The sequence below is a fragment of the Camelus ferus genome, chromosome 20, assembly GCF_009834535.1.
Source record: "Camelus ferus isolate YT-003-E chromosome 20, BCGSAC_Cfer_1.0, whole genome shotgun sequence".
Lineage (NCBI taxonomy): Eukaryota > Metazoa > Chordata > Mammalia > Artiodactyla > Camelidae > Camelus > Camelus ferus.
The window spans coordinates 28,220,644-28,247,158 of NC_045715.1; the positions used below are offsets into that span (position 1 = coordinate 28,220,644).

The window sequence follows — 26,515 nt, forward strand, 5'->3', positions numbered from 1 at the left end:
AATGAAAGATGCCAGGAAGTGACCTCTTTGTGTTAGGTGGGTTCATGACTTAGGTAAACGGCACACATTCTATACACAAGAACATTGCACTGGTCAAAGGTAGGACTTGGACAAATTACATGCATAATAATCTTTTAGGTTTCTGACACTTTATTCAGGAGGCAGGACTCAATAAGCTTGAGATTAGTACAGTATGCCACCATAGAACAATATGAAAAACTCTCTATTTTGTCATCCTAATAATTAACATAAGAATTCCTCTTAGAAGGAACTTTCTTTGTGAAAATATGTTCCCTCTATAGGGTCCCCCACCCCTCATGTCTAGTCCCCTAGGGTGGATGGTTCCTTGCAGAATGCTGTCAAGATCCCAGTGCTATTGCTGCCCTCCAGGACTGGAAGTTACAGACGAGGTACAACATAGGATAATAAATGTTCGTATTTTGGAATGGGCAACATGACTGACCTTGCTGAAAAAGGTATGATCTTGGTTAAATTTTTATCTGGTTTATATTTATTAATATTCTCTTTAGCAGTTTTTTTAAACTTTTAAAACTATGAAATATACAGTAATATATTAAAATATTTTGAGATATATAAAATTATATTTAACTATATAAACATATATATATATATATATATATATTTTTTTTTTTTTAGATAACTTAGATTACCTAAAATATGGACCTATTCTATGTGGTCAGCCATCTGAACATTCCTTACCTGACAGCATTAATATTAGAGAGCTCTTGAAGAAAGGGCATTGCTGCTGTCACCTTGATGTTAGTCCTTGGTGCAGTATTTCTTCAGAGCAGAAACCTGGGTTTGAATCCTAGCTCTGCCACTTATTAACTGTGGAACTTGTTTGTACCTCAGTTTCAGTGTTTGTGAAATGAGAATAAAGATTATACCTACTTCATAGTTACTGTGAAGACTGAATGAGTCAATATATGTAAGGGTGCTTAGATGCGTGTCTGGTGCACATTAAAGGCTTATAAGTGTCATCAGCGGCTCTCATCATCATCATCATTGGTATCATTACTATTGGGTAGAGTAAAAGTTGAGTAAAGTTTTCAAGAATGGATTTTCTCCTTCTCAAGTCCTGAAAATTGCTCTAAAATTAGAAAGCTAAAGGAAGGGAACTAAACCTTTGTTAGTTATCAGCTATGTGCCAGGCAGCATACTACCATTTTACCTGCATTCTCACTTAATCCTTAAACCAGTGCTCTGAAGGAGATGAGAAAACAGGCTTAGAGAAGTTAAGTCCCTAAAGGACTGTGTGGCAGTCAGAATCAGAAAGGTTTTAGGAATCCACTTGCCTTGTTGATTAACTTTCATATCTAATAAGATACTAGCTGGGTCTTTTATTTGTAAGGGGCATATGAGAAAACATGGAAGAGTGAAAAGCCTTAGATTTACAGTCAGAAGGCTTGGGTTTAAGCCCGAGGTTAACCACTTATTAGCAGTGTGACCTGGGACGACTCACTAATGTCTTGGGACCCCTATGTTCTCATTTGAAAATGGATATAACATCAGCTCTACTCCTTCCCAAGGGTGCTGTGAAGATCAAACAAGAAAATGTGTAAGTGCAGTGTAAACTGACAAGAGCTGCACATGGGTTAGCTACTCTTCCCCTGCTACCAAAGAAAGCAAAGACTTTAGATCATCCCTCCAGTGAGAAGAGACGTTGATATTCGACTGTTCCAGAGGTTTGGGGATGTGCTAGGATAAAAGAGCCTGATCAGGTGGAGTTCAAGAATCCTAAAATGTGTTTGGTGTCTGGGTCTTTATTTTAGTTAAATGACATCCTGGTCTTAATTAACTGCTTAATAAGGAATAAAGGACACACAACCTTAGCCATATTGTGAATTTCTTCTCACCAAAAATAAAATGACCTAAAAGCAATAGCACAATATGCTTGCATTCCCCCAATCATCCAAGAAAGACATATGCAAACAAAAGCAATGCCAAATCAGTTGTAGTTTGCAGAGCAGCAATGCCAGCCACAAAAGGTCCTTCCATGTAGCATACACTGGAGTTGTTATTTCATCCCTGTGCTTAAATATAATCCTGCTTTTTATAACCCCCACATATGATAAATATTACTAATTGGTAGAGTTCAGTCTGCTGGCATTCATTCAAACCATTTTTAAAACATTAATTTTGTCATTACCAAGCATATTTTATAAATACCACATAAAAATTTTGTCAGCACAGAAAAGCAATTATAATGGAAGGAGAACATTCATAAACATTTATTCTACTTCTACTGGATACCATGCTGTGTGACGAGTTTTCATATATATTTGCTCAGTTAATTCTCACAAAGAGGTAGGTGTCAGCGGCATCTTATAGATGAAGAATACTCAAATTGGTGATTAAATGACTAGTCCAATATTATACAGCAGGAAAACAGCAGCACCGGGGCCCAAGATAATTGCTTTAAATTAGCACAATGCCAGTAACTGCTTAACAGTGACAAAGAACATGAGGTTTATATAAGTGAAGTTCTGTGCCATGGTAAAACTTCGCTGGCAGTTAGCAATATCCTAAGGCACTTTACATGCCTTGTTCCAGGAATTACTGAGCTGTAAATCTGCACTCCTTCTACAGAAACAGTATCTAATTTTAAAATTTAGGGAGGCCCGGGTGTAGGTCAAGTGGTAGAGCACATGCTTAGCATGCACAAGGTCCCAAGTTCAAGCCCCAGTACCTCTTCCAAATATAAGTAAATAAGTAAACCTAATTGCCACCCGCTCATAAAACAAAACAAAACAAAACAAGCAAAAAAAAAAAATTAAACATAAAGGCTTGTTACTTTAGCTAGTTGCTTTCAGAGCAAACAATGCAAAGAAAACATTAATTCACTAGAGTCAGTAACTATTGTATAAAGAAGCTATCTCTTGGCGATCATATCCAAACAAGTATCAAAAATTACTTGTCTTACAAATGTGGAAATATTTTTAAAAGAATTTTGAAATATTATATTAGAAAAATACTTCCTATAATTATTACTCTTCCTTTAAAAACTAAAGTAAGTTAACTCTAACCTAAATATCACTATTCATTACACTACAAATATAAGGGCTATTGTTGGTTTTCCCTGAAAATTCCCATAAAAAAACTAATATTTATAAAATAACATTTTAGAAGTGCTCTGAAATGGATGATACTAAAGATATAATTAGGTTTAGAGAAACTGAGAGACCGTGTATCTGTGTCGAGCACTGAGAAGCCAGCGTATCTGAACAAACTCTAAAGCCTGCAGAGCTTCCCAGCTGCACGGCTCCAGCAGAAACAGTGCAGAGCTTAACGGCCACTCGTTACAGTATTCAAAGATACGAAACAGATGCAGGTCTTAAAAATATAAAATTGCTTCAAATTATAAGACAACACCCTAATTAGGCAGTGGTTAAGAGAGCAGGTTTAGGAATCAGATTGGCTGGATTAGAACTCCAGTGGGACCACGTTCCCAGTTCCATGCCTCGGTTTTCTCACCTATCTCATACAATTGCTGGGGACTTACAAGGTGTAAAGTGTTCAGAAAAGGCACTGGCATGAGGTAAGTGATCAATAACGTTGTATCTATTGTTTTTCTAGTATTACCTTGTGTAAAAAATAAAATATACATATAAAAAGACTGAAGGCCTTTCAACTGAGCTATTTTTGCTTTCAAGTTTAGAATTTAAAATATAATAAACAGAAGCAAATCCTGACTTTCTTGATGACAGTCAGGATAGTGGTGAATCTGGGGTGGGTCATAGGGAGGATCACCCAGAGAACTACATTTACAGATGGCCACCCCAGCATTCGTTTTACTAGTCTTTAAAATGTGCATATGCTTTAAAATGTATTTCACATATATCATATTTCGCAATAAAAATAAAAATTGGAAAAAGTGAAAGTTAATACATTTCCAAAGTATAATAATGATAAAGCATTGTTTAACCTTCAGAGAATGGGAGAGGAAAAAACAAATTAAAAAAAACCAAAAACAATGCTCTATCCTTCTAAGTGTTCTAGGTTACTTCACATTATGTATGCAGCAGCTTAGCTCAGTCATGGAAAGCTTTCCACTGGATTCCACTCAGTCCTACAAGACATTTTCCTTTGTAGGTCAGTTGTTTTAAAGAGTGTCTAGGAGCACCTCCTGATGACCATGAAATCTGGAGGTTGTAAGGAAGCTCAGAGGGCTTCTGTTTCAACGTGTTCACTTTCCAGACAGGGGAACATTCAACTCCTTAGCTTCCGAAGAACAGGCTTTCCGTACTCTGCTCCCAGCTGCTCCCACCGTCAGCAATGTGACACAAAGGAAGAGCAGAGCTCATTCTTTCCATTGTCTTGTAATGGTGACTGGAGAGATGGTGAGTAGATATCAACCATCAGGCATCTGTCAGAGACCTGTTGTGCACCCCAAAGTTTCTGGCACCCACAGAGGAGTCCAATGCCTCAAAGAAGGCACCCCATAAATATGTAGAAGTGAATGTATTCAAAAGCATAAAGCAGGGCTCTGTCCCCAAGGATTTTACATATAAATGAAAATCACCAAAGAATGGTGACTATGTCAACATATAATGAATTCAGTGGTGTTCTAGGGCGAACTGTACAAAGTACAAAATATAGGAGGGGAGGGGAAATAACATAAAAGATTTATGTCATAGGGTAAAATGCAGGAAGGGGTCTTGGAAAAAGAGAACTGAGAACTGAGTTTTGAAAAATTAGTAAAAAAAGCATTCTAGGATTTCTCCAAAGAAACTTGTTGACATTTTTACAACATCTGTTTCCCTTTCCCATATTATTTAAACATTTTAACAGGAATACTAATTGGTTCTAAATAAATTTTATCTGCTATAACTATATTCAGGAAAGAGTTTCTGTCTTCCCCCACAAAGAACTTTTGGAGGCCACTGAGAAGGCAACAGTAGGAAGAAAAAAAGAAACTTTTCAAATGCTTGATATAAATTCTTTAAAACAGAGACATCTTTAAAAGAGGAAGACACAAATTTTCTTGAGTTTGAAAGCTCACGCAAATAAAACTAGACCCCAATCTTTAATAAGAAGAAAAGCGATTAAAAAAAAATTCCACGACTGCAATCTAAGGCCAACACTAAATTAACAGGACACGTGGGTTACATAAGCCATGGTAAAGGGCTCCTATTTCCAGCTACTTTTATGAGAGAAGACAGAACCATACTGGTAATGAAAGGACACCGGAGAAGAGACTCAGTTCTAGTTCTAGACGTTCTAGACGGATTGAGTGAACATAGGTAAGCCATGTCTGCTCTCTGGGTCTCAGCTTCCATGTCTGTAAAAGAACATTTAAGTTACTTAATGACCTAAATTTCTACTTGCAAACTTCCCAAAGCCATTTAGGTGTCATTCTCTGATAGCAAGCTATAGCTTAGGCATTAATCCATGAGGGTAGCAAATACCAAATGAATATATGTCTTGTACAATTCTGTTACTATAGCAAAAATCTGAAATAGCTGTAAGTCATCTACCTATTAAGTCTTGTGTTGAAATGGCATGAGAGAAATAAACTTGGATCTTCAGTGAAACGTGATGTATTGAGCACCTGCATTTGCCTCTGCTCTCTCCCTAACTCCACTAAAATGGCATTAAAGACCTAAGATTCACAAGGACAAAGACTAGGAAAGGAAACAACTACAACAAAGTTTTTGGAAGCTGAAAAGCAGATGGATAAGTTATTTGATGTAGCAGGGCAAAGAAAGCAAAAACTAAGAGGGTGTTCTGGGGAATCCCAGAGCAAACTGAATTGTGCCGGGACTCATCAGAAAAGCTCAGAACAGTTGCGAAAGTGGGGACAGGAGGCAGAGCTGCATAAAGAACACAGTGAGGTCTATCCAAGATTCCCACTCTGACTCCAAACAGTCACTGGTCAAAGGAAGGGAATTTATTCTCTGGAAACTAAAGAGACTCTGGACTCAGGCACAACTAGAGGCAGACCCACCAGTCTAAAAAGATGGGGATTAAGGAAAGGCTGAGGTCCTGATAGGTAGATACCCCAGCTCTTTTCCCACTCAGCTCCCCAAATGTTGTAGCCAGCTGTATAAGCCAGTGATTGGAGCATTCTCTCCAGGGAAGAACCTGGATGGGAGAAAAACACCTACAAGTACTGACTACTAGCGCTGCCTTCCACCCAAAAAGTTAGGTCCCTGGTTAATCACCTTATAATGAAGACCACCAGTTAACTTTTAGAAGCCCCCCACTCAGGCAAAGTCAGCTTTCAGCTTTTCAATGGCTCATTCTGGAATATGAGTAAGACAGCCAAGGCTATAATATACATTTAAGGAAATTCCCTAAAAGAAAGTCCAAAACAAATGATCAAGTAAAGGTACTTTAAGGTGCAGAGATGATACTGGAGATTGCATAAAATTTTTTTTAAACTGTAGTTAATATAATCAGAGAAGAGTTACTGCACCCATGAAACAAAAATAGAAAACTTAAAAAGCAACAGAGAAAAATCTCTTGAAAATTAAAAATATGATAGAGAAAATATAAAACTAATTAAAAGAGTCTGAAGTTCAAGACACCTCCCAGAAAACAGAATAGAGACAAAAAAATAAGAAATAGAAGAGATGGTAAAATTAAAGGACTCATTAGTCCGCAAGTTCCAAACACAAATAAGAATTCCAAGAGAAAAAATAGGAAAACAAGGGGCGGGGGCAGAAGGAGGCAGTTGGTTAGAATTTAGGAATTCAAGAGAATCTCCCAGAACTGGGGGACGGGGAGGTGGGGTGGCTATCTATGTTTCCAGACTGAAAAGGCCCTCAGTGTGCCAGGACAACAGATAAAACAAGGCTCACAATGAGACAGATTATCATATAATTTTAGAACACCAGGGACAAAGATAAGGTCCTAAAACAACCAAGGTGGGGGGTGGGGGGAACACCACCAGAATTTTCATTAGCAATAATAGAAGCTAGAAATCAATAGAGTAATGCCTGTTAAACTTAGAGAAAGTATTCTCCAATCTAGAATTTTAGAGCCAGATATAAATCAAGTATGAGAGCATCAAACTATAAATTAAGTCTGAGAGAAAATGGAGACATTTTCATACATGCATATTTACATCCTATGCACCTTTTCCTTAGGAACCTTCTGGAGGAATTGCTTAATTGATATATAAACAATGAAGGGAGAAGATACGAGGTTCACAGAGAGGTGAAGAAAATATCTAGAATACGCAGGAAGGTGGATTCCGGGATGAGCTGTTTGGGTCTAGAGAAAAGCCTACACAGATTTTTAAAAACAGCAGCCTAAGCCTACTGTTCAGAAAAATGGCATTAAATACCCAATGAACAGCTGGAAGAGTAGACAATGGAAGTCTCTGGAGAGGCAGAACGTTGAGGAGGAGAAAAGCAGGTAGTTATATTTTTTATGCTATATTCAGACTTAGACTTGATAGATATTAAATTTTAAAAGATTCTTGAAAAGGTTAAAAAGAATGTTTTAAAATCACATCTAAAACTGTGATTTCCCAAGCAAGATTTCTGAGGGAAAAAAAAACCCAAAGAAAAACAGTAATTTTCAAGGCAGAGGAAAAACAAAGTACATGGAAAACTCTACATCTTAGCATAGAGCATGGCTTGGTTTGAAAAAAATTAACAGCAGGAAATAATGTTTTGCTTATAGAAACTGACTCAAAAGACATAACCACAAAACCAGCAAAAAGAGAAAAAGGAAAGGAAAAAAATTTTAACATACTACGGCATTACTGGGAAAAGTTCATGGTTTATGGCTATGTCAATCACGTCAACAAACTAAAATTCCTTTTCCACTCAAGTCAGGCAGATATTAAACCAAAGTCAACAGAACAATCTGATTGCATCATATTTTGGTCAGAAATGAAAACACTTAAAAAATTGTATTGCTTCCTCAGGAAAGGAAAGCACAAATACTGCAAACCTGTTGAAACAAGGAAAGAGCGTTCTGAGCCAGAGTCACTCATCCTTTCCTGAGACTTGAAACAAACAGGAGTGAGATACATGTGCAAATCCGAAATAACGGCTGCCCAACTTTCTCTAAGATCCGAAGAAGTGGCATCTCAGTTAGGACATTATTAAATGGCAAAAATTAGAAATGTGTACAATACCACATGTTGGGGAGGTTGGGAATGCAATGCCTGTGTTGTGTAAACTGATACAACTACTCAGCCCTTGACAATACGTATACCACAGTGCCACTCTGGACTCTGTATCCCAAAGAAATTCTCAGATGCGTCCATAATGGACATGTACAAGACTGTTAATCGGTAGCCCTGTTTATGGTAGCCTTGGCATCCATCACTATGGAAATGGATGCACACTAGGCTGCAGTTAGGAGCAATTAGTTAAATGCACACCCCAAAACACACATAGATCTTTTTAAAACACTGCTGACCAATAAAGTAAAAACTAGAGTAAGATTTACAGCATTTTTACAAGGATAATTCTACAACCAAATTCTATACCACTGCAGTATAATGAGCAATTTCAGAATTAAAGATACATACATAAAAAACATTACTAAATATTTTATAAAGATGCATACAGATTCAAGGACATATATCAAACACATTAGAGAGGGTGCTTGTGGGGTGGAAGGGGAAAATGGGCATGGGAAGTGGGGCTGAACAAAAGGCCTTTATACACCAATGCTAGGCTCTGCCTAATTCAGGGTATAAAGTCCAAATTCAGAGTAATATTTTTCATTCATGCATATATTAATTTATTCAATAAAAATGTATTGAACATCTCTTAAGTGCCAAGAGCCATGCTTAAATATAAACTTTTCTTGTTATTTCTGCTTATTTTTTTTAAACCTCAAAAAGATACATGTTTTAAGATACATTTTAATTGAAAGTGGAAGGGAAAAATAATTTACATTAGAATATACACTATAAAACAAGAAATTCACCATTCTTAAAAAATTCTATAATTTTTTCATCAAATATAAAATATATCTTGAAGTTCTTTAAATGGTGAACTTAAAGGAAAATTCAAAATACAAAAAGAACTCACTTTAACGCCCTAAAAAAATTACATTGTCACATCTTAGCCCACAGGTAATACATCTTTTCTCATGGCTTTCAGCGGTGAAACAATTTCTTTTTGGTAGAGATTTTTTTCTACTTTATTTGTTCTTTGTAATTTTACCCCCAAGATATTTCAACTGCTTAGGAACACTTCTCACCAGATTTTTGTTTTCTGAAATATTTCACAAGCAGATTGCTGGCTGCCAATGAAGGTGTTGTACCTAATATGCTCATTCATTACACTGCACTGCTAACAAAAACTGATTAACCCATTCGGTACACAGTGACATACCTCTTCCACATCCCATGGGCACAGAAAATGATGTCTTCCCCCCAAATTACCTGTTCCCCTCTTTTTACAAACCCCGAATGTTAACCAATATACACGATAATATTGGGAAACAAATCCAGTAGCAACTCATAGGACATCATACGTTGAAAGCTCTAAAATTGTAACTCGTCAGTATTCCAGATTCACCTAAATAGCACTCCTTAACATTTTACAAAAATAGAATATTTTATACATATTATCCTATAACATGACTTAAAAAAATTAACTTAATGGACATCTTTCTACATCAGCAAATAGATTCATTGCATTCCTTAATAGCTTAATAGTATTTCTTTGTATGAACCTACCATATATTATTTAACCAGCCCCTAACTGATAGACATCATTTTCTTTTTTTGCCAGAGTAAACGAAGCTATAAAGAAAAACTTTGTACTCATATTTTTCATGCAAGTGTATAAATATATCTATAGGATAAATTTCTAGAAGTAGAATTTCTGGGTCACAGGGTACACACATTTTAAACTCCAACAAGCCACTACCAAATGTACCTCCAAGGAAACATATTCCCATCAGTAGTGTGTGAGAATTAGTTTCCCTACATCCTTATCCACTACTGGTTATCAACTTGTTTAATCTCTTAATCTAATAGGTAAAAAATGGTAATATTTACTTAAATGACTGGAATTACTGAATCCATAGCTTAAATAGGGTTTGTATGTATTATTAGTTGTAGGCTGAGCTGAACTGCCTATGCAGAAAAAAATTCAACAAGCACATTAACAGTATAACTAGAGAGACGGATAATGTTTAACCAATTTAGGATTTTAGCATGGAGCGGACAATGATGCCACCACAAAGGAGCTGGGTCTCTTCACTAAAGCACACTTAGTTACCTCTTACTTGAAATGCATTGTTATCAGGTCTTCACACTATGCATACAATTGAGAAATGTTCCTTTTAAAAGAGTATATTCAGCTCCATAGTCATACATTCACTTTCTTATTTTTACTTACTCATAACACTCCTCTGTGTGATGAGGCCATTTTGATAGTTCACTTTTTCATATGTTGCTTATTAATCTGACCTTTGACCTCTTTTAGGTGTTAAAGCACAAGACTGCAATTAGTATCTAGCCCTGAACTTCCAACACAATTAAGACAACTGATAAAGGTGGTTGTATCACAACACAGAAAAAGGAGGGTAAAAATTAGTAACTGTTAGCAGGGGCTGACCACAGGGACAGTCTAGACATGCTGGATTATGAAAACAAAACACTAGTATAGCCCACATACTCAGTGAATGCTAACATAAATGTTCACAAGTACTGATTCACTGTCAAAGGCTAGATGTCTATGATTATAATTCTATTAGCTATGACGGTTGAACTAAGCGATTCACACATTTTCTTAACTGATCTTCTTTGTGGCTAACTCCAGGTAACACTTTTTGTCAGGGAGATTCTAATAACTCTAACAGAGATTCTGACCTGATAAAGTAGTATCCATAAATGTAAAAATAAGTACCACAAATTATCTAGCATTCTGGAAAGGTTTTGCCTCAAAACGGATAAATCAGTAACCCCCTCTACCCTTCCTTTAATTCTCAATTTAAATTTATATTCCTCACACAACAAATTGATCCTTAGACTTTATTTCAAAGTCAAAATCTCTTGCAACACTAACAGGCCCACACGGCTTTGCCAAGTGAACACAGGGCAGACACTACATATCACCTTCCCCACATCAGAGACGGAAAGAGCAGAACACCAACGTGACAAAGTGCTAAAGCCAAGCTATAAATTGTCTTTTGGTCACTCACGGCTGCATTTTGAAAAAGCTGACAGAAAGGTAGGGCTTCTCTTTCCTTTGGTGAGAATCAAGTGTCATATAAAAGTATCCTCCTAACTCACTAGCACAGTGCTGCCCTCACATAACTTGCCCAGCACAAGAAGCACCGCTGGCTTCTAAAGACAAGGACAAGAAGCTCTGTATCTGTGGATGGGAGGGAGCCGGAGCCGTGAAGACCAGCTTCCTGGCTCTCAACTATGCCAGACTGCCCTGCTAATCCTCCTTAAATCCCACAGTTTTGGGGTGGGGGTGGGGGTAGGGGTGAGGGTGGGGGTGGGAGACAGAATAGAAAACAATCCCAAATTGAATCAAGGGCAGTAGCTCTGGATTACAGGAGGTCATAACATTTCTATTTGAATGGAGTGGGGGGAGGCGGCATGGCAGAGGAAAGGCTGATATAAAAGCCTGTACATTTATTAAAACACAACACAAAAATACACTTTATCCCTGATCCTTCTGATTTGCTAACCAACATCTGCCCCTGATCATTTGCCAGCCGGGGCTGCACGGAAGGCACAGAGTAGCAGGCATTTTCACACAGCGAGGCTGGAAGGGATGCTACTAGAGTGTAAATTACTAATTAGCTCAATAGAAGACAAAGAGAGAAAATACCTGTCACAGAATGCTGTTTGCAACTTGACATAGAATAAAAACAACCCTGAAAATTCCAGAAGACGGCCTTACTTTTCAGACTTCTATTAACATGTAAATGGCCAAGGAATAGTATTATAGTCTTTAAAAACTGCTCATGTGTCAGAAACAATAACACATGGCTAGAAAGAATGCTTTCCAAATAATTTGTAATTTTCTCATCCTTATGAAAGCAAAGTGTTTTTAATTATTACAATCAGCTTTAATAAGGAGCTATATTTCATAGCTTTGATGATCACTTATGCGGGGGTGGGGAGTGGGGAGAAGCTCACAAGTGCTATATTTTACATTTGTTGGAATCCAGCTAATAGTCCTTTCACTGAAATCGGACAGGCCTCATTCTGCAGGTCACACTTTAATCAAATGGACAGGCTACCATTTGAACAAAGATCAAGGATGAGCTGGAAGGTGGCAGTGGGGACAGGGTCAATGAAATCTCCTTACATCATGACAACTAAAAAGACTGCCCAAATTTAGGTTTATTTTGGGAGGAGGTAACAGAATGTTAAAGATATTTATATTCATCCCCTTACTATAAGGCAAACCTACTTATATTAATTGCAAGCCACGCTTCTCAGACAGTACATTTGACATTTAGATCTTTTCCAGCTCCTTGAAGCAACATAAGGATTTTTAGGCAAAATATGTATTTCACCTAAATATGTCTCAGTCATGGAGTTGAACAGCCCAGTGGCTCCCGTTTGCACATAATAATCACCCCTCATGCCAGGTGCTAAGGAGGCCCCAACAGAGGGGCAAGACCATGACAGTTTTTGCTGATGAGGGAGGGGCCTACAAACTCATGGTTCACAAGTAAAAAAATGTTTTTCAGAATACACTGAAGACAACAAACCATAAAACCACAAAATTCACCCCAGGTCTAATTTTAGATTCCTTTGCTTCACATCCTTGACTTAAATCAAACACTTGCTGATACAATCAAAACATTCTTCCCCTCTTTTTTTTTTTTAATTAAGGCCTTATGTCCTTCCCTCCCCCTCCAAGTTTACTTGTTTAAAAGTACTCAAGTGAGAGAAAATGATAAAGCAAATGGGACAAAATAAAAAATATTCGTGAATTTGAAGACGGGGTATATAGAAGTTCTTTGTACTATTTTTACAACTGTTCTATGAAGTTTGAAACATTGTAATGTAAAAAAAAAAAAATCCAAAATCACAAAAAATAGAGTAATAACAAAGGAGCTTTCTCCTTGGGTTGTGAGTTTCAAACAATTCACATACTTAGCTCATGCTGTGCACTCAGTAAACGCGAATTATCAGTTGTTTTTAAAAAACGAGGGCAGGTAGAGCTCAGTGGTAGAATGTGTGCTTAGAGTGCATGAGGTCCTGGGTTCAGTCCTAAGGATTGAACCCAGGACCTCACCAGGACCTTTTGTTTTTACCTTCATTAAAAACAAAAAACAAAAAACAGAAACGAGTGGGTCAATTGTAATAAATGACCCACTCTGGTGAGGGATGTGGATAATAGGGGAGAAAGCTATGTATATGTGGGGACCGGGGAATCTCTGTACCCTCCCCTCAATTTTACTGCAAACCAAAAACTGCTCTAAAAAAAATAGTCTTAAAAAAGAAGAATGGATCAATTATTTAACATGTTAAAGCACTTATAAACGTATTTAGTATGCTGCTTATGTAGGCATAAAGAGAAGACAGAAAAAACCAGCAAGAATCTGAACAGATTTTGCTTACGGATATCCACACTGAAATTCGAGTTCCATTTTTCCTCAGTGGGCAACAATCTCACAACGGCAAACTTGTATGGTATATAACAAGTCCATAGAGGTGAGAGATTATTGCCCATTGAGGAAAAGTACAGGGCCTTTTTCTAGCTAAAAGGGGAGACAAGTAACCATTAACCTGCAACGCAATTAGGCATTTTATTGATTTGGGGTTGTTTTATTTCATAAACAATTTTGTAACAAAAAAAAATACAAGCATGTAAGAACCTTGATGTAATCTTTGCATGAAACATACATAGCCCTTGTGGTATTTGTCCCAGGTTCCTCATCTAGAAAGGAACTGAAAAATGGTTAAAAATGGAACCAAAGGACTAATTTAAGGATTTGAAAACAAGACTAGTTAAGGGATAAAATAATCTGGAGAAGAGCATGGTGAGGGATCACTTCACAACAGTCAAGCAGAGGTAATACCAGAGTAGACTGCCCACAGAATGCCAAGGTTCAAATCCCATCCCCACCATTTGGTAGAATTCTACCTTGTAAACTAAAAGAAAGAATAAATGTATAATTTAGTTACTACTTGAAAAAAAAAAACAAAACCACTTATCTATACTACAAGATTGTTAATGATCAAACAAGTAGTTGCAGAATGTCGTAGTATAATCTTGGGCGAGTCATTTAATCTCAAGGAGCCTCTATTTCATCACATGTAAAATGGGAACAGTAATAGTGCCTACCTCACATGACTGCAGTGAGGAATAAATGAGTTACGATCTGCAAAGAGCTTACCACAGTGTCTGGCACAAAAGCACTATATGTGGGTAATACTATTCCTGAGTTTATGAAGAAATAGGGTCTTTTTAATACTACAGTAAGAATCTATTTTCTTCTCAAAAATTGAGAATGGGGCAAGAGAAAACAAATACAAATACTGCATTAAGTGTGTGCTGGTTAGACAAGACAGGCTGTTCTTATAAAGAAAATAATTAAATGCGGCAAAATATTACAAAGGTTGTCACATTACCTCTGAAGATTTAAAAAAATAGGGTAAATTTTTATCTACCTGGAATGATTTAAGTGGGATATTGACTGAAGTTGCAGGATAAACTAGAGGTCCTTTCAAGGTCTCTTCCCATCCAAAGAATTTACAATTAACCAGAAAAACATTTAATTATGTACCACCTAGTCATTCAAATCTGAATATATAAACTTCAAAGTTTTCTGCTTAGCAAATAAGATTGTAACCAAAATAAACTGAGTAGAATTCCACTCGATGAACAAATGAGAATGAAGCTTAAATGTATCACACTACGGCAGCAAACAGAAACAAAAGACAAGATCCAAACAAACCTTTTCCCTTGGTTGATCTTATAGTTTATATTTTCTTCCTCACCAGTATCAAATAAGTCTAAAATAATTTATATAGATATCAAGTATAAAACAATTACATTGTGAAAATGCAATACCACATGCAGAGTACAACCAACCAGCAATGCCAAACACATCTAGAAAGGAGAGGAATACGCACACATTCCTCACAGAAACAGGTGCCTCACACCAAAGTTACTCTTCAGCTTGAAAGTTAACATTTTGGACTAATTCTCTTGTAACTTAGCAGCAAAAATAGTAATTTTTAAAGATCCCGTTAAACTGCTAAATCAATCTAGTCACTCTGAACACCTGCTCAACAGAATTCAGAATCCATGAACACAGCAGCTAAAACCAGAAAGATTTAAGATTGTAATTGTTCATATACATTAATAACCGATGTTTCTGATATCCACTAATCAAAATCTAATCTTTGCTAACTATCACAAATGCCATTAACCTAATCTTAGCCATTTATACAAACACCCACAAAACACTGGCAATCCAAAATTTATGTAACTTTGGAAAAAAAGCATCTTTGTGTATCTGAATGTATATTAATGAAATAACCTCAAATAAGAGTCTCAAGAACAGTTTGCATTTTCTTAGGTAAATTATATGCTGTCCTTTGGCACCATCAAATACAAAGTAATAATTGTTCATATTCTTAGCTAAATGTGAAAGTTTCACAATAAAAACCATCAAAACAAAACACTTGGTAAGAATAACATAAATTTTGTCCCAAACTTCATATCTTCCTTTTAATTGCCCAAGATGTCTTAAAAATCAAAAGCTTCTTCTAGAAAATATTAATATCATCTTTTTTATTCACAACTACAAAACAGGAGCAGCAGTGGAGCTGTCCAAGACTCTAGCTTGCATCATCTTTGAGGTTTTTCATGATAAAAATTACCCATAAACTCAATATTTAACCTAAAAGATAAATCCCCTTCTAAAATCCTCTACTGTTCTACAAATCTCCCTTTCTTTATTCCATTTTGTTAAATGCATGAGTTGCCTACTACAGTACAAAATGTCCCACACAAAGCTAAAGGCAGCTCAGGAACTCAAGGCCCTTACCACCCTGATTTAAATCTCCGCAAACTTCCCTGGTTGGCTATTTGCCTTTCTTTGAAATGACTTCTCTATATTCTCCAGCCACCAAAAATAATTAGGCAGAAATCTGGTTGGTTACACAAAACAAAAAGATTTACATCTTTCTTTCTCAACAACAGTGCACTCTCCATTGAAAATGAAAATGCTGTTGATGAAGTACTCTGCCCAGAGCTTGTGGGGCACCACACTGCTACAACACAACACTGTCATACCACAGACACAGCCACACTGGAAATACAACCCATTTCCCCATTATCACAACACTAGTTAAATGCAGAGCATTTCAGCATCCAGCTGATGCTTTATTATTCATACAAGAACAAAATCAAATCAACATGGGTCTTGAGGTCTCATCTTTTCAAAGTGGACATGAAAGTCAATGTAAAAGCCATGAAAGGTGAAAACAGATTCAAGATTCTTTGAAGAGAGAAAGAGGTTTCTGGAATTTCCTACTTTTACGGACAAAAGGACTCACAGTTTCAACACACTCTTCTCTTCTTAACAAAGAATCCCTTTCCTGCGTACCACTCCACCCCCCAACCTTCACTGTTACTTTCTGGTTTTTCCCCCTATCTCTAAGTGTCTTTTCACTCACCATGGTTCCTCCTCTTCTGCACCAAAGGCTCCCTACACTTGATCCTTCTCTACAGGGTCTGTGCCCTGACCCATGCAGACCTTCTGGAGCATCTCTCCACAACATGTACACCTGATTCCCTCCCCAGTGCAGTCCACTCCAGTTCTACATCCATCAGGGTTCCCCAGCATTCCCTCAACCCTGGTCTCCTCGAGCTCTCTCCTCATCTCATCGTTTAAATCCTGGGGCCCATCTCTCCCTTGCTCCCCTCACCATCCGCTTTTAGCCCTGTGTCTTCACCGCGCTGTTTTGTACCTTGGATCTTGCCGAACCTCGTCAATTAACACAATTCCCCAGTTACCCTGTCCCAGACCTCCATCACTTCTCACATCCTCAGTTTCTTCTCGTTTCAGCTTTTCTGATCCCCGAATTGTCCTACAAACGCATCTCTCATCTCTATTTTCTTTCACCCTTCCATTTCCACCACACTTCTACCTAATTCCACCTGGCTCACCCTCGCTCACTCACTTTCAAGAATTTACACCCATCGCTCCTCCACTAACCCATACCTTTCTCAGAACCTCGCAGTTCCCACCCCCCACCGGGGGTCCTAGCTCCTGCAGCTCATCTCGCTCTGCACTAGTTCACACCCTTGTCACGTCTAGCTCTTAATCACTCTCTCTCCTCTCCTCGCAACTATTATCCCAGCTCTGCCCCTCCTTGCCTTCCACTTCCAACTCTCACCCCAGCAACCCTCACCCTCCTACCATCCCCTACCAAGCTTTCCCCTCCAAACCCCTCCTCTTACACCTAACCTGAGAAGCCCTCCTCCTAGGCTCGCTCTTCCTATCCTCATGCCCTGTCCGGCTTCCTTCTCATCCACCCTGGGTTCTGCCTCCTTCCTATCTCCTAGGCTGTCTTTTTCTCACTCCTCCTCTCCCTGCTTTCTAACCCTTTCTTCCCTTAATCCTCCTCATCTCATTCTCAGACCCGTTCCCCTCAATCGCCCCCAAGCCTTCCTTCCCTTCTCCCCTCAAGGCTTTTACCCCAAACCCAGTGGTCGCCCACCCCGCCAAAATAAAGGGCCGATGCGCCGGGACTGCGGGCTCTCGCCTCCCGCCGGCCCCCGCCCCGGGCGCCCCCAGCCCGCCGGCGCCGCGGTCCCGCCCCCTGCCGCCGCTCCTCCCGCCCGCGAGGCGCGCGCCGCCTTTGTCGCCCCTCACCCGGTGTGTCAGGCTTTTGCTTCTTTAAAGGGGAGGGCCAGTGTGCCGGAGACTCCTGTCCCCGCCTCCGAGTCTCAGAATGGGCTCCCTGGCCGTCGCGTCCTCCCCGGTCCCCGTTCCCCCCACCCCCTAGAGCTACCCCCTTTGCTGCCTCCCCACCTCCTACACCCCCTCCTCCGACCCCCCTCTATTTACCGCCATCATCAGCACGCGCGAGCTGTCACCAGGGCGCGAGACAACCGAACACGGCCCCGCCCCCGTCCGCCCATTGGCCCGCCCGCCGGAGCCCCGCCCCCGGGCCCCGCATTGCGCCAACAGCGCAGCGCTGGGCCGCGACCCCGCACAGACATCCTCTCCGAGGGTTCACCCGGCGGCCGCCAAATTTAGGGTCAGCCACCGACGCGCGGCCGGTTTGAGCCTGGCGTAAGGGGCGGCGGCGTAGAGGGCCGTTGTGAATCGCCGGTCGAAGTTTGGTTGAAGCACAGGATGGTAAATAAGGAGGTTTCCAGACAAAGAGACCCTTAAAGGTACAGAGTCTTACGGCTGTCCCTCCTCCTTAAAGGGCCAGAGACTCACCCGAGCCCATCTCCGCCCCCTTTTCCCCAGCCCATCAGCCCGCGGAACAGTAAAGGAATTTTACAACGGCTCCCCGCACTCCTTTTGGAGCTCCTTTAACATCTCTTCCCACTCCCGAGGGGGTAAAACCTTCCTCACTATCCAGTCTGTTTTTTTGTTCTGTTAAAAGACTTATTTTTGACTGTCCGAAAGAAGCAGCCTCCGAACTGTGGGGTTTCCTGAGGCAACGTTTGCAAAAGTTACTTTTGGCTCCCAGGCGGGTGAGCACATGTCTTTTGCCACTGATGGCCCAGGCGGGATTTTGCTGTTTTATGGAAATTCCCCCGAGGAACTGGTTCGCAGCAGTAAACTGAACAAGTTCAACAGATGGTGGGGATGGAGACCCCAGGCAACGAACTGCGGGCTATTTCCACAAGTCTTCTCTGCCTCAGAAAAGGCTTCCTTCCCAAGCAGCCTTTCGGGGTGCATTATCCTGACATAACTTGCAGGGCAGGCAGTGGGGCGGGGTGACGTTCCCCCAAAGAAGACCAACACTGTTAGATCACCCAACCCCAATCCAAGACCGAAAAAGGTAAAAGGCTTAAATTGGAAAACAAGGGCAAGGAAAAGAAATAAACAAGCATTACCAGCTACACTGGCTCAAGGCTACACACTTGTAAATATGAAATACAGAAGCAAGAAAAGTCAAAGAACAACAAATAAAATAGGAAGCGGGGAAGAGCATGTGCATGTGTACCACTAGCATGAAACTACTATGCCTGGAGCCAAGCCTGTAAAAACATTTCCAAAGGTAACTAACTTAAACATTATAAAGACGTTTGATTGAAGGAGAGGCCTGAGATGGATTGGTTTGATGAGAAATTGCTATGTGGCTCAAGAGCTCAGAGTTAAACCTAAAATTTAGCATCCCCTTTGTTGTCTAACACCTTAACAGAATTTTCTTTAAGGCATTCTTATCTTACACTATAACTCCTTAATTACTCCCCAACCCTTCAAGAAAATTCTTGGAAAAAAGATTGTATCTTACTCGATGTTATTTCCCTAACAAAATGCCTAACACATAATTGGTGCTTTTTTGAGTGAAGGATTTTTGGAGACACTTGAGACTTCTGAAGGGGTGCTCCCAAAACAGCAATCCAGGGGGGAAAGACTCTCAGTGCTGTGAGCATGTGTTAGACCAGTAGTTCTCAAAGTGTGTCCTGTGGAGCCCTGATGTCCCTGCAGACTTTTTTTTTGATGGGCGGAGGAGGGTGTCCCCCTGAAATCAAAACTAGTTTCATAGTAATAAGACATTATTTGCCTTTGTCACTGTGATGACATTTGCACTAATGATACAAAAGTAACTAAAGGTAAAATTGTTGCTGCCTTAAGACAAATTGAGGCAATGGCACTGAATTGTACTAGCAGTCAAGGTATTCTTCACTGCCACCTATTCATAGGAAAAAGTAATACCTGTTTCACTTTAAGGAAGTCCTGGGTGAAGTTTTTATTAAAATAAAAACTATTTGTTTTATGTAAGAACATATTTTTTTTCAATAATACTATTCTATGTCAGTAAGTGGATGTAGGCATAAAGCACTTCTGTTCCTTACCTAAACACAATGTTTTTCTCGAGGAAGAGCACTTGTGCAATTTTCCTGAATTTTGGGCCGAATTAGCAATTTATGGAATACCATGGGGCAGACCTGGGGGTGGGGAGGAGTGGTCAGTCTGGAGGTGGTCCCTCAGTGGAGCAGAGACATGAATACATAATGGGGGAAATGGGGCTACTTGGTACTCAAGATCTGAGAAAAGCAAGTAGGAGGCAGCATGGGAATGGGGTACAGAAAACCAGGACAGCACAGGAGACACAGAGGGAAGGCACAGCACAGAAGGAAGGAGCAGGAACTACCAATGGCTACTATTTTTTAGTTTTTAGGAATCCCTCCTTGTAATGCATAAGTCTGGAGTCACATTTACTGTATATTTTCCAGAATACTTTATATTCAAAATGCTGTCTCATCTCATAAAAGATTTGAGGCAGCCTACAGAAAAATAATAAATAGATAAATCTGGACAAGAGCAAACATAAGTCAGAAGGCCAAAAACATAAAAAATCTTTGCATTTTACTGGGTATAAATAATATTGATGACATACCTCAAATTAAAAAAGTAAAAACAAAACAAAGAAATAAAGTAGGCGGAGGTTGAGGAGTGAGAACAAAAAATGCAGATGACAAGTTCCACAGTTACAAAGTTGAACTGCCAGCCAGAGCTAAAAAGGGAAACCTGACAACTACCTGCTTCTTGTTATAGATTTAGATCTGAGCCATTAGATCAGAAAACAATTTCTCTTTAGGTGCCTTCACTGGGGGACAGTATCCTTGAGGACAACACTGCAGTATGTACATTAACATGTTTCCTAAGACCACCTCTGACTGTACCTCAGCATTAGCCTGACTGAACATTTCTGCAGCAGGAGTGGGGTGGGCAGGCGATGCAGGTCCAATGAGCAGCTTGGAGGCTCAGATGAGACAAGGAGAAAGAGCTCAGGAAACCATGACGCACAGTCAACTGTCTAACCCTAAACTCTGGTGCAGGAGAACGGGAGAGGATGTGAGGCCAAGGCTTAGGCCCGGGGTGCGGAACTGACTTCCCAGTGTGACTAACCCAGCTAAAGTGGCTCTGGCATCAGCCCTTTCCCAATCCAACTCATGACCAAATGGCTTAATTTCAAGGTTATTCTCTGCAAAATAATAGCCAAGAACATTCTTAGGCACATCCATTCAGCTCCGTATAGCAGAGGCTACTGACTGGGCTCTCGTGCCCTCACACCCATTGTCGCCTTCATCTTTTAGTTACAGAACCCTCAGGGTTGTAACCGGGCACGCAATCACCCAAAAAAGAGGCTCTACGTCCCACAGTCCACTTCAGTAAAGTGTGGCCAGAATGATTCAAGCAACTCCAGGTCATATCCTTAAAAAAAGAAACTGCTTTCTCTCTTTCCCTGGTGGAATGTGGACGTGGAACTGATGAGTCGGCTTTGACTCACCCAAGGACAACACCCCAGAGGTGGCTGAACGAGACAGAAGGAAACCGACTTCCTGACGACCTTGTAGAGTTAAATCTGCCTTGGACCATCTGATTACCTTTATACTTTTAGAAAACAGAAAAGTAAACTTCTAAGAGCCTCAGTACTTCAGGTGTTCCTTGTTACAGAAGCTTAGCCTGTGGCTTAGTACAAGTCACAACAGAATGGAAAGATGTCCAGAGGATGACTTCAAAGGACTCAGGCAACACCCGAGAAAAGTCAACCCACAAGCCACTTCAGCCCAACCAGTCAGAAAATCATAGCCGTCACATTAGCTGTGCCTCCTCCTTCTCCACATCCTTTGAGCAGAGGGAAAGGCCTTTATTACAGCACAACCCAAACACAACACGCAGCCCGCCCACTGTGGGCCTAGGCCACATTCTCAGCAGTCGGTGATACAGCCTGCTTTCCCCGCTGACGTTAGGAGGGACACCCCCAGCCTACCTTTTCCCCTAAAGCAGGAAAGTTCCAAACTTCTCTCTTCATAATTACCATTCTTGAGGACAGGCCAAGTCCAGCAAGGTGAAGGGTGAAAACAGCTGTTGGGGGGCTGTGTGGGAGGGTCAGGGGAGACAGTCCGGAGCCCCAGAACAAGAGCCAAAGCTGTTAACTGGAGAGGGAGGGAATCCTTCCTGGCTGCCCTGGGCCTCTGGGGTCCAGGGGCCTGAGGGTGCAGCACCTGCTCCTCCTGTGCAGTCCCTCTGGCGACAGAGCTCAGCCGGGCAGCTGCCAGTCACTAACGAATCCCCGCCACTGGCACCTGCTGCTGCTTGCGGATCTTGTTGAAGAGTTCCATGTACTGGACCATGGTGTCTGCTGGACTGTAGACCGCATCGTGCCTATTCCCAAACACTGCCGGAGCCCCTGGAGTGTGGCTGCCGAGAAAACTCTGCAGGAACTCGAGCAGGAGGTTCCAGCAGTCACTAGCTACCACACAGGGGCCATACTCCACCTGGGGACCGAAAGAACAGAGAAGGCGAGTGAGGGCAAGGACGGGTCATCAGAGTCTCTTGCACCTCTTGCCCCCGTTCCCATCTTCCCCAGCCCTGAGCCAAAGACACACACCTTCCAGCATAGTGCCGCTCCACAGGAAATATCCACTCAACACCAGCGACTGGACGCACCCAGCATCATTCCCTATAGGCGGTGACATTCTCATCTTGGGGTTTACCAACCCACAGCGCAACCCACAAGACCCAGAGGCAGATCAAGACCCCTTTTGATTATGTCAGAACTATATAGTTCTAGCTATGCTGGGTGAAGATTCATGGAGAGCTCAGGAAAATTCTGAGAGAGAAAATGAAGAGCAGGAGAAAGTGTGGGGGTGTGTGTGTGCGTTGGGGGAGGGTCAGTAGAGGGCAAAGTAGACATATGCTCATTCAGTCACCTCAAGACCAAACATTACTTCCAAGGTAGATCCAGCCTCAGGTCTGACTCTAAGGGATCATTTCCCAACCCACATGACAGGGGCCAAAGCATACACATCCTAGGCTTTCTCATTCTTCTCTCCTGATTTTTCACTGAAGAGATGGTGAGGGAAATTACTGGTAATCAGGAGAAACAAGTAAAGAAACAGCTAGGGTGTGTTTGTACTAGAAAGTTGGAAATGTGGAGGATAAACAAACGGGGTTCCCTGTGGTCTCGGCAAATGCCAGGTGTATCACAAATGAGCAGGGTCAGGGAATCTTGGCCCTAGAGGTCCCTGGAGTTTCACTGCAGTAATTACCACTAATGCCCTTTTCTCCACCTGGGACGCTTTTCAGAATTTAACTATCCCCACGTCTCTACATTTTAAATCCCTCCTTAAATGCTACTCCTGCAGGAGGCATCACAATTGTTCCCAAACTCAGCAGTGCTCTTTGGCCTGAATTCCCAGAGCAATCCGTGCCTCTTTTATGGCATCTCTTACAGACAAAGTTCAAACACAGTTTGTGTTTTGGGGCCCTGCTCTCTTACTAAATCGTAAGTTTTCAAAAGGCAGGCCTTGTAGCTTACTTATTTTTTTTATCTCACACCGTGCTGGGACCACGGTTGACTGCAGACTCTCACTGCTCCCAGAGCCGGCTATTGCCATACTCCCTCTGCCATTTTCAATATATACCTCAAAGATGAAGTCATCACTCACACCCCTTTCCACCACGAGAGAAAGTGGACAGCATGTCGAAAGGAAAGGCACATCTTTGCTTCACAACTTGAGACTACCTTAGAGCATACTAAGGAGAGGGGTGTGGACACAGGATTTAGGCGCCACCTCCCCAAAGTGAACTGCACTGAAAAGTCGCCCTGGTCTGCTCCAGTCCGTCCTGTGATGGGTGACTGGTCCCCGCACATCATAATTTACCTGCCCTCCTCATCTCTACTGAGCCAGCCTTCCTAAGCTTTATGCCTGCTGTGAACCTTGCTTCTCGTTCCCATCCTGGGCTAGAGAGTCCCTACCTGATTAAAGAAAGTGTAAAGGGCGACACAGGGAGAGGACGGGCAGCTGCTCTGCAGACAGGACCCAGGTAGCTAGAAACATTTGTTCGCACTCAGAGGCGGTGGGGATCTTTTAGAGCCACCCTTCAGCACATCTGCCCCTATTTCACCGAGGCCTTACCTCCACGGAGATGCCCCGGGCACTGGGCCCCATTGTGACTGTGCCCACCTTCACCAGGAAGTCACAATACTGGTAACGGGTGCCCCGGGTCTCAATCTTGCTGGCCTTGGCACTCTGGAAAAAGCCCTTGAGCTTCACCATGAGCACATCAAAGTTGGTGTCGGCAATAAGGCAAGGGCCGTTCTCAAAGAGGGCGAAGCAGCTCAGAGGGTACTCGGAATTGTGCATCACGTACATCAGCTTCCCGGCCTGACCTGCAAGGGACGGAGATCCTTCTCAGCATCAAGACCTCCGTCAGCAAACCCCGGAAGAGGGTCCAATGCACCAAATGAGGCCAAGCGGCAATCCAGCATTACCTCAGCAGTCCTGGGGGGAGGTGGGGGGACCCCCGCACCAACAGCCTTTTCTAGAGAGGGAGGGAGACTTAGAGCAGGCGAGGCGGCATGTGGTAAATAAAACACACTCAGCCCGACAGAAGAAGGTGAGGGGTACACAGGGAACTTGAACAGTGTTGATAATGGTTTAATCAAGTTGAGTGATGGGCTCACAGATGGATGATTGATTAATAACTCACACAGACTTTACATATGGTCTTTTGCACAGTCATATATTACATAACAAGAACAATGAAAGTAGCGGCTTGTGAGTGTACCAAATGAAGCAGCTGCTCTCTTTCTGTCCATCCCTGCCTTCCTTAGCCTCCGCCCTCTTTAAAACATAGGATGCAGCCCCACGGAAGGGGCAAAGGGGAGTGTGTGAGCATGAGGTGGAAAGGTAGGCCAGAGCCAGGCTGTGATGTCTTCCACACCCAAGCTTAGACTTCATCCTGAAGGCAGTGGGGAGCCCTGGGAGAATTTTATGACATCTAGCCGACTTGGAAAGCAAGCAGCACAGCCACAGCAGAAAGAACTTCGGATCTAGAATCAGAAAATCCAGTTTCAAATCCCAGTTTACCCCTTCCAGCCTCTGAGAAGTGAGTGTTTTCTCACTGATTACTGTAGGTTTCCTACAAGAAGGAAGGAAAGCCATATATATTCAGGTTAGTAGAAAATAGAAGGTTAAAAAAAAAAAAAGGAAAGCAAGTTCTTTCACTACAAGAGTTAACGGACTGCTGCAATTCCAAATATTTGTTAAGTACTTAAACTATCCCCAGCACTGCGCTAGCGTCTAAGAGGCATACAAGTGGAGGATGTAGCCCCTGAACTCAAGAAACTGACAATCTCACTAAAAATAAGCAAAAACTGTTTTAAAAAGATAATAAAACAAAAGTGCTTGCCTGGGATAGATCGGAGTTTTTTGGAAGGAAGGGAAGACTTCAGGGAAGGAAGGGATCCAAGTGGACAAGAGTCAGTGGGAAACACTTTCATGGGAAAAAATAGGTCCTGGACTTCAGATTCTAATCTGAAGAGGGTAGGATTCAGACAGGGATGAGAGGGGAGCAATGAGAGTGAGGAGACTGGATGCTCTCCAGTGCCCCTGAGGGCCTGGGTGGACACCTCACCTGTCTGCCTCCCAGCCTCCCAGTGCTCCCGTGACCACCTTCTCTTCTCAGCTGTGGCCCCTGCAAACTCTGCAGACACAGGCAGCTATAAGTCCTGCAAGCTGGCCCGGAATGAGACCCAGTGCCACCACCCCGGCCCTCCTGGCACCTTTGGCAAGAGCTGCAGGCAGCAGTGCCCCCACTGCCAGCCTGGGGAGGCCTGTCAGCCAGACACCAGGCAGTGTCAGCGCTATGACCCTGGCTGGCTGCAGCCCAAGTGAGGGGGCCCGGCCCGCTTGGGATGGGGTAAACCTTCTCTCTGGAGCCTCACCCCAGCTGCTCCCTCCGGGATAGCTGCCCCTCCCCCAGCACACACAATCACAAGGCTCTGTGGGTTCCTCCTCCTGCTGAAGACTGAGGGGTGAGAGGGCCTCTATCTGTGCTGCCACTTCCTGAACACAGCAGGCTCCGTGCCAGCCTTCCCCACACTCTCCTGACCGCCTGCGGCAAATTCACACCTTTCACCTGCTAGATCCAGCTCAAAACATTTTGACCCTCCAGTAAAAAGACACCCAGAGCTGATCTGCCACTCTGTCCTGGTGCAGACTCACTGTGATTACAGACTTAACTCATACTATGTGAGTCTGCGGGTGTTCTTACTGTCACGAAAATATTTTGAAAGTCAACTAAGGTTTTTGCTCTGAGACCAGCAGCAGCACCACCACCACCTGGGAACCTGTTAGAAACGCAAATTATCCACCCCACACCAACAGCTTCAGAAACTATAGGGGTGTGGCCCACCTATCTGTGTGTTAACAAACCCTCCCTTCCTTCCTCCAGGTGATGCTAATGCCAGTCAGTGTGAGAACTTCTGATCTAAAGGCACAGAGCTGGTAAGCAGCAGAACTGGAATTCCATTCCAGACCTCCTGACCTCCTTCCATTCTGCCCCACTGTCTGCCTCAAAGGTGTTGTTTCCCCAACTAGAT

The 26,515-nt window shown here is 41.9% G+C and overlaps 2 protein-coding genes across 5 annotated transcripts in view; both read right to left on the minus strand.

Moving 5' to 3' along the window:
• The window catches only part of USP49 (ubiquitin specific peptidase 49), a 57,418-nt gene extending 35,482 nt beyond the window's left edge, over nt 1-21,936 (minus strand). Inside the window, exon 1 of one of the 2 annotated variants that reach the window (XM_032463053.1) lies at nt 21,896-21,936. The gene's annotated coding sequence lies outside the window, so the exon portion shown is untranslated. Of the gene's footprint in view, nt 1-14,587; nt 14,633-21,895 lie in introns of those variants that run through there. The other variant, XM_032463052.1, reaches the window with a different exon arrangement.
• Nucleotides 1-26,515, minus strand: part of MED20 (mediator complex subunit 20) — a 34,430-nt gene that overhangs the window by 3,781 nt on the left and 4,134 nt on the right. Inside the window, exons 3-5 of one of the 3 annotated variants that reach the window (XM_032463064.1) lie at nt 24,048-24,301; nt 22,517-22,588; nt 22,270-22,403 (exon numbers count right to left, since the gene is read on the minus strand). In XM_032463064.1, the coding sequence (XP_032318955.1) occupies nt 22,553-22,588; nt 24,048-24,301 (290 nt within the window). In that variant the 3' untranslated portion in view covers nt 22,270-22,403; nt 22,517-22,552. Of the gene's footprint in view, nt 1-21,722; nt 22,404-22,516; nt 22,589-24,047; nt 24,302-26,515 lie in introns of those variants that run through there. The other 2 variants (XR_004313590.1, XM_006190643.3) reach the window with 2 other exon arrangements.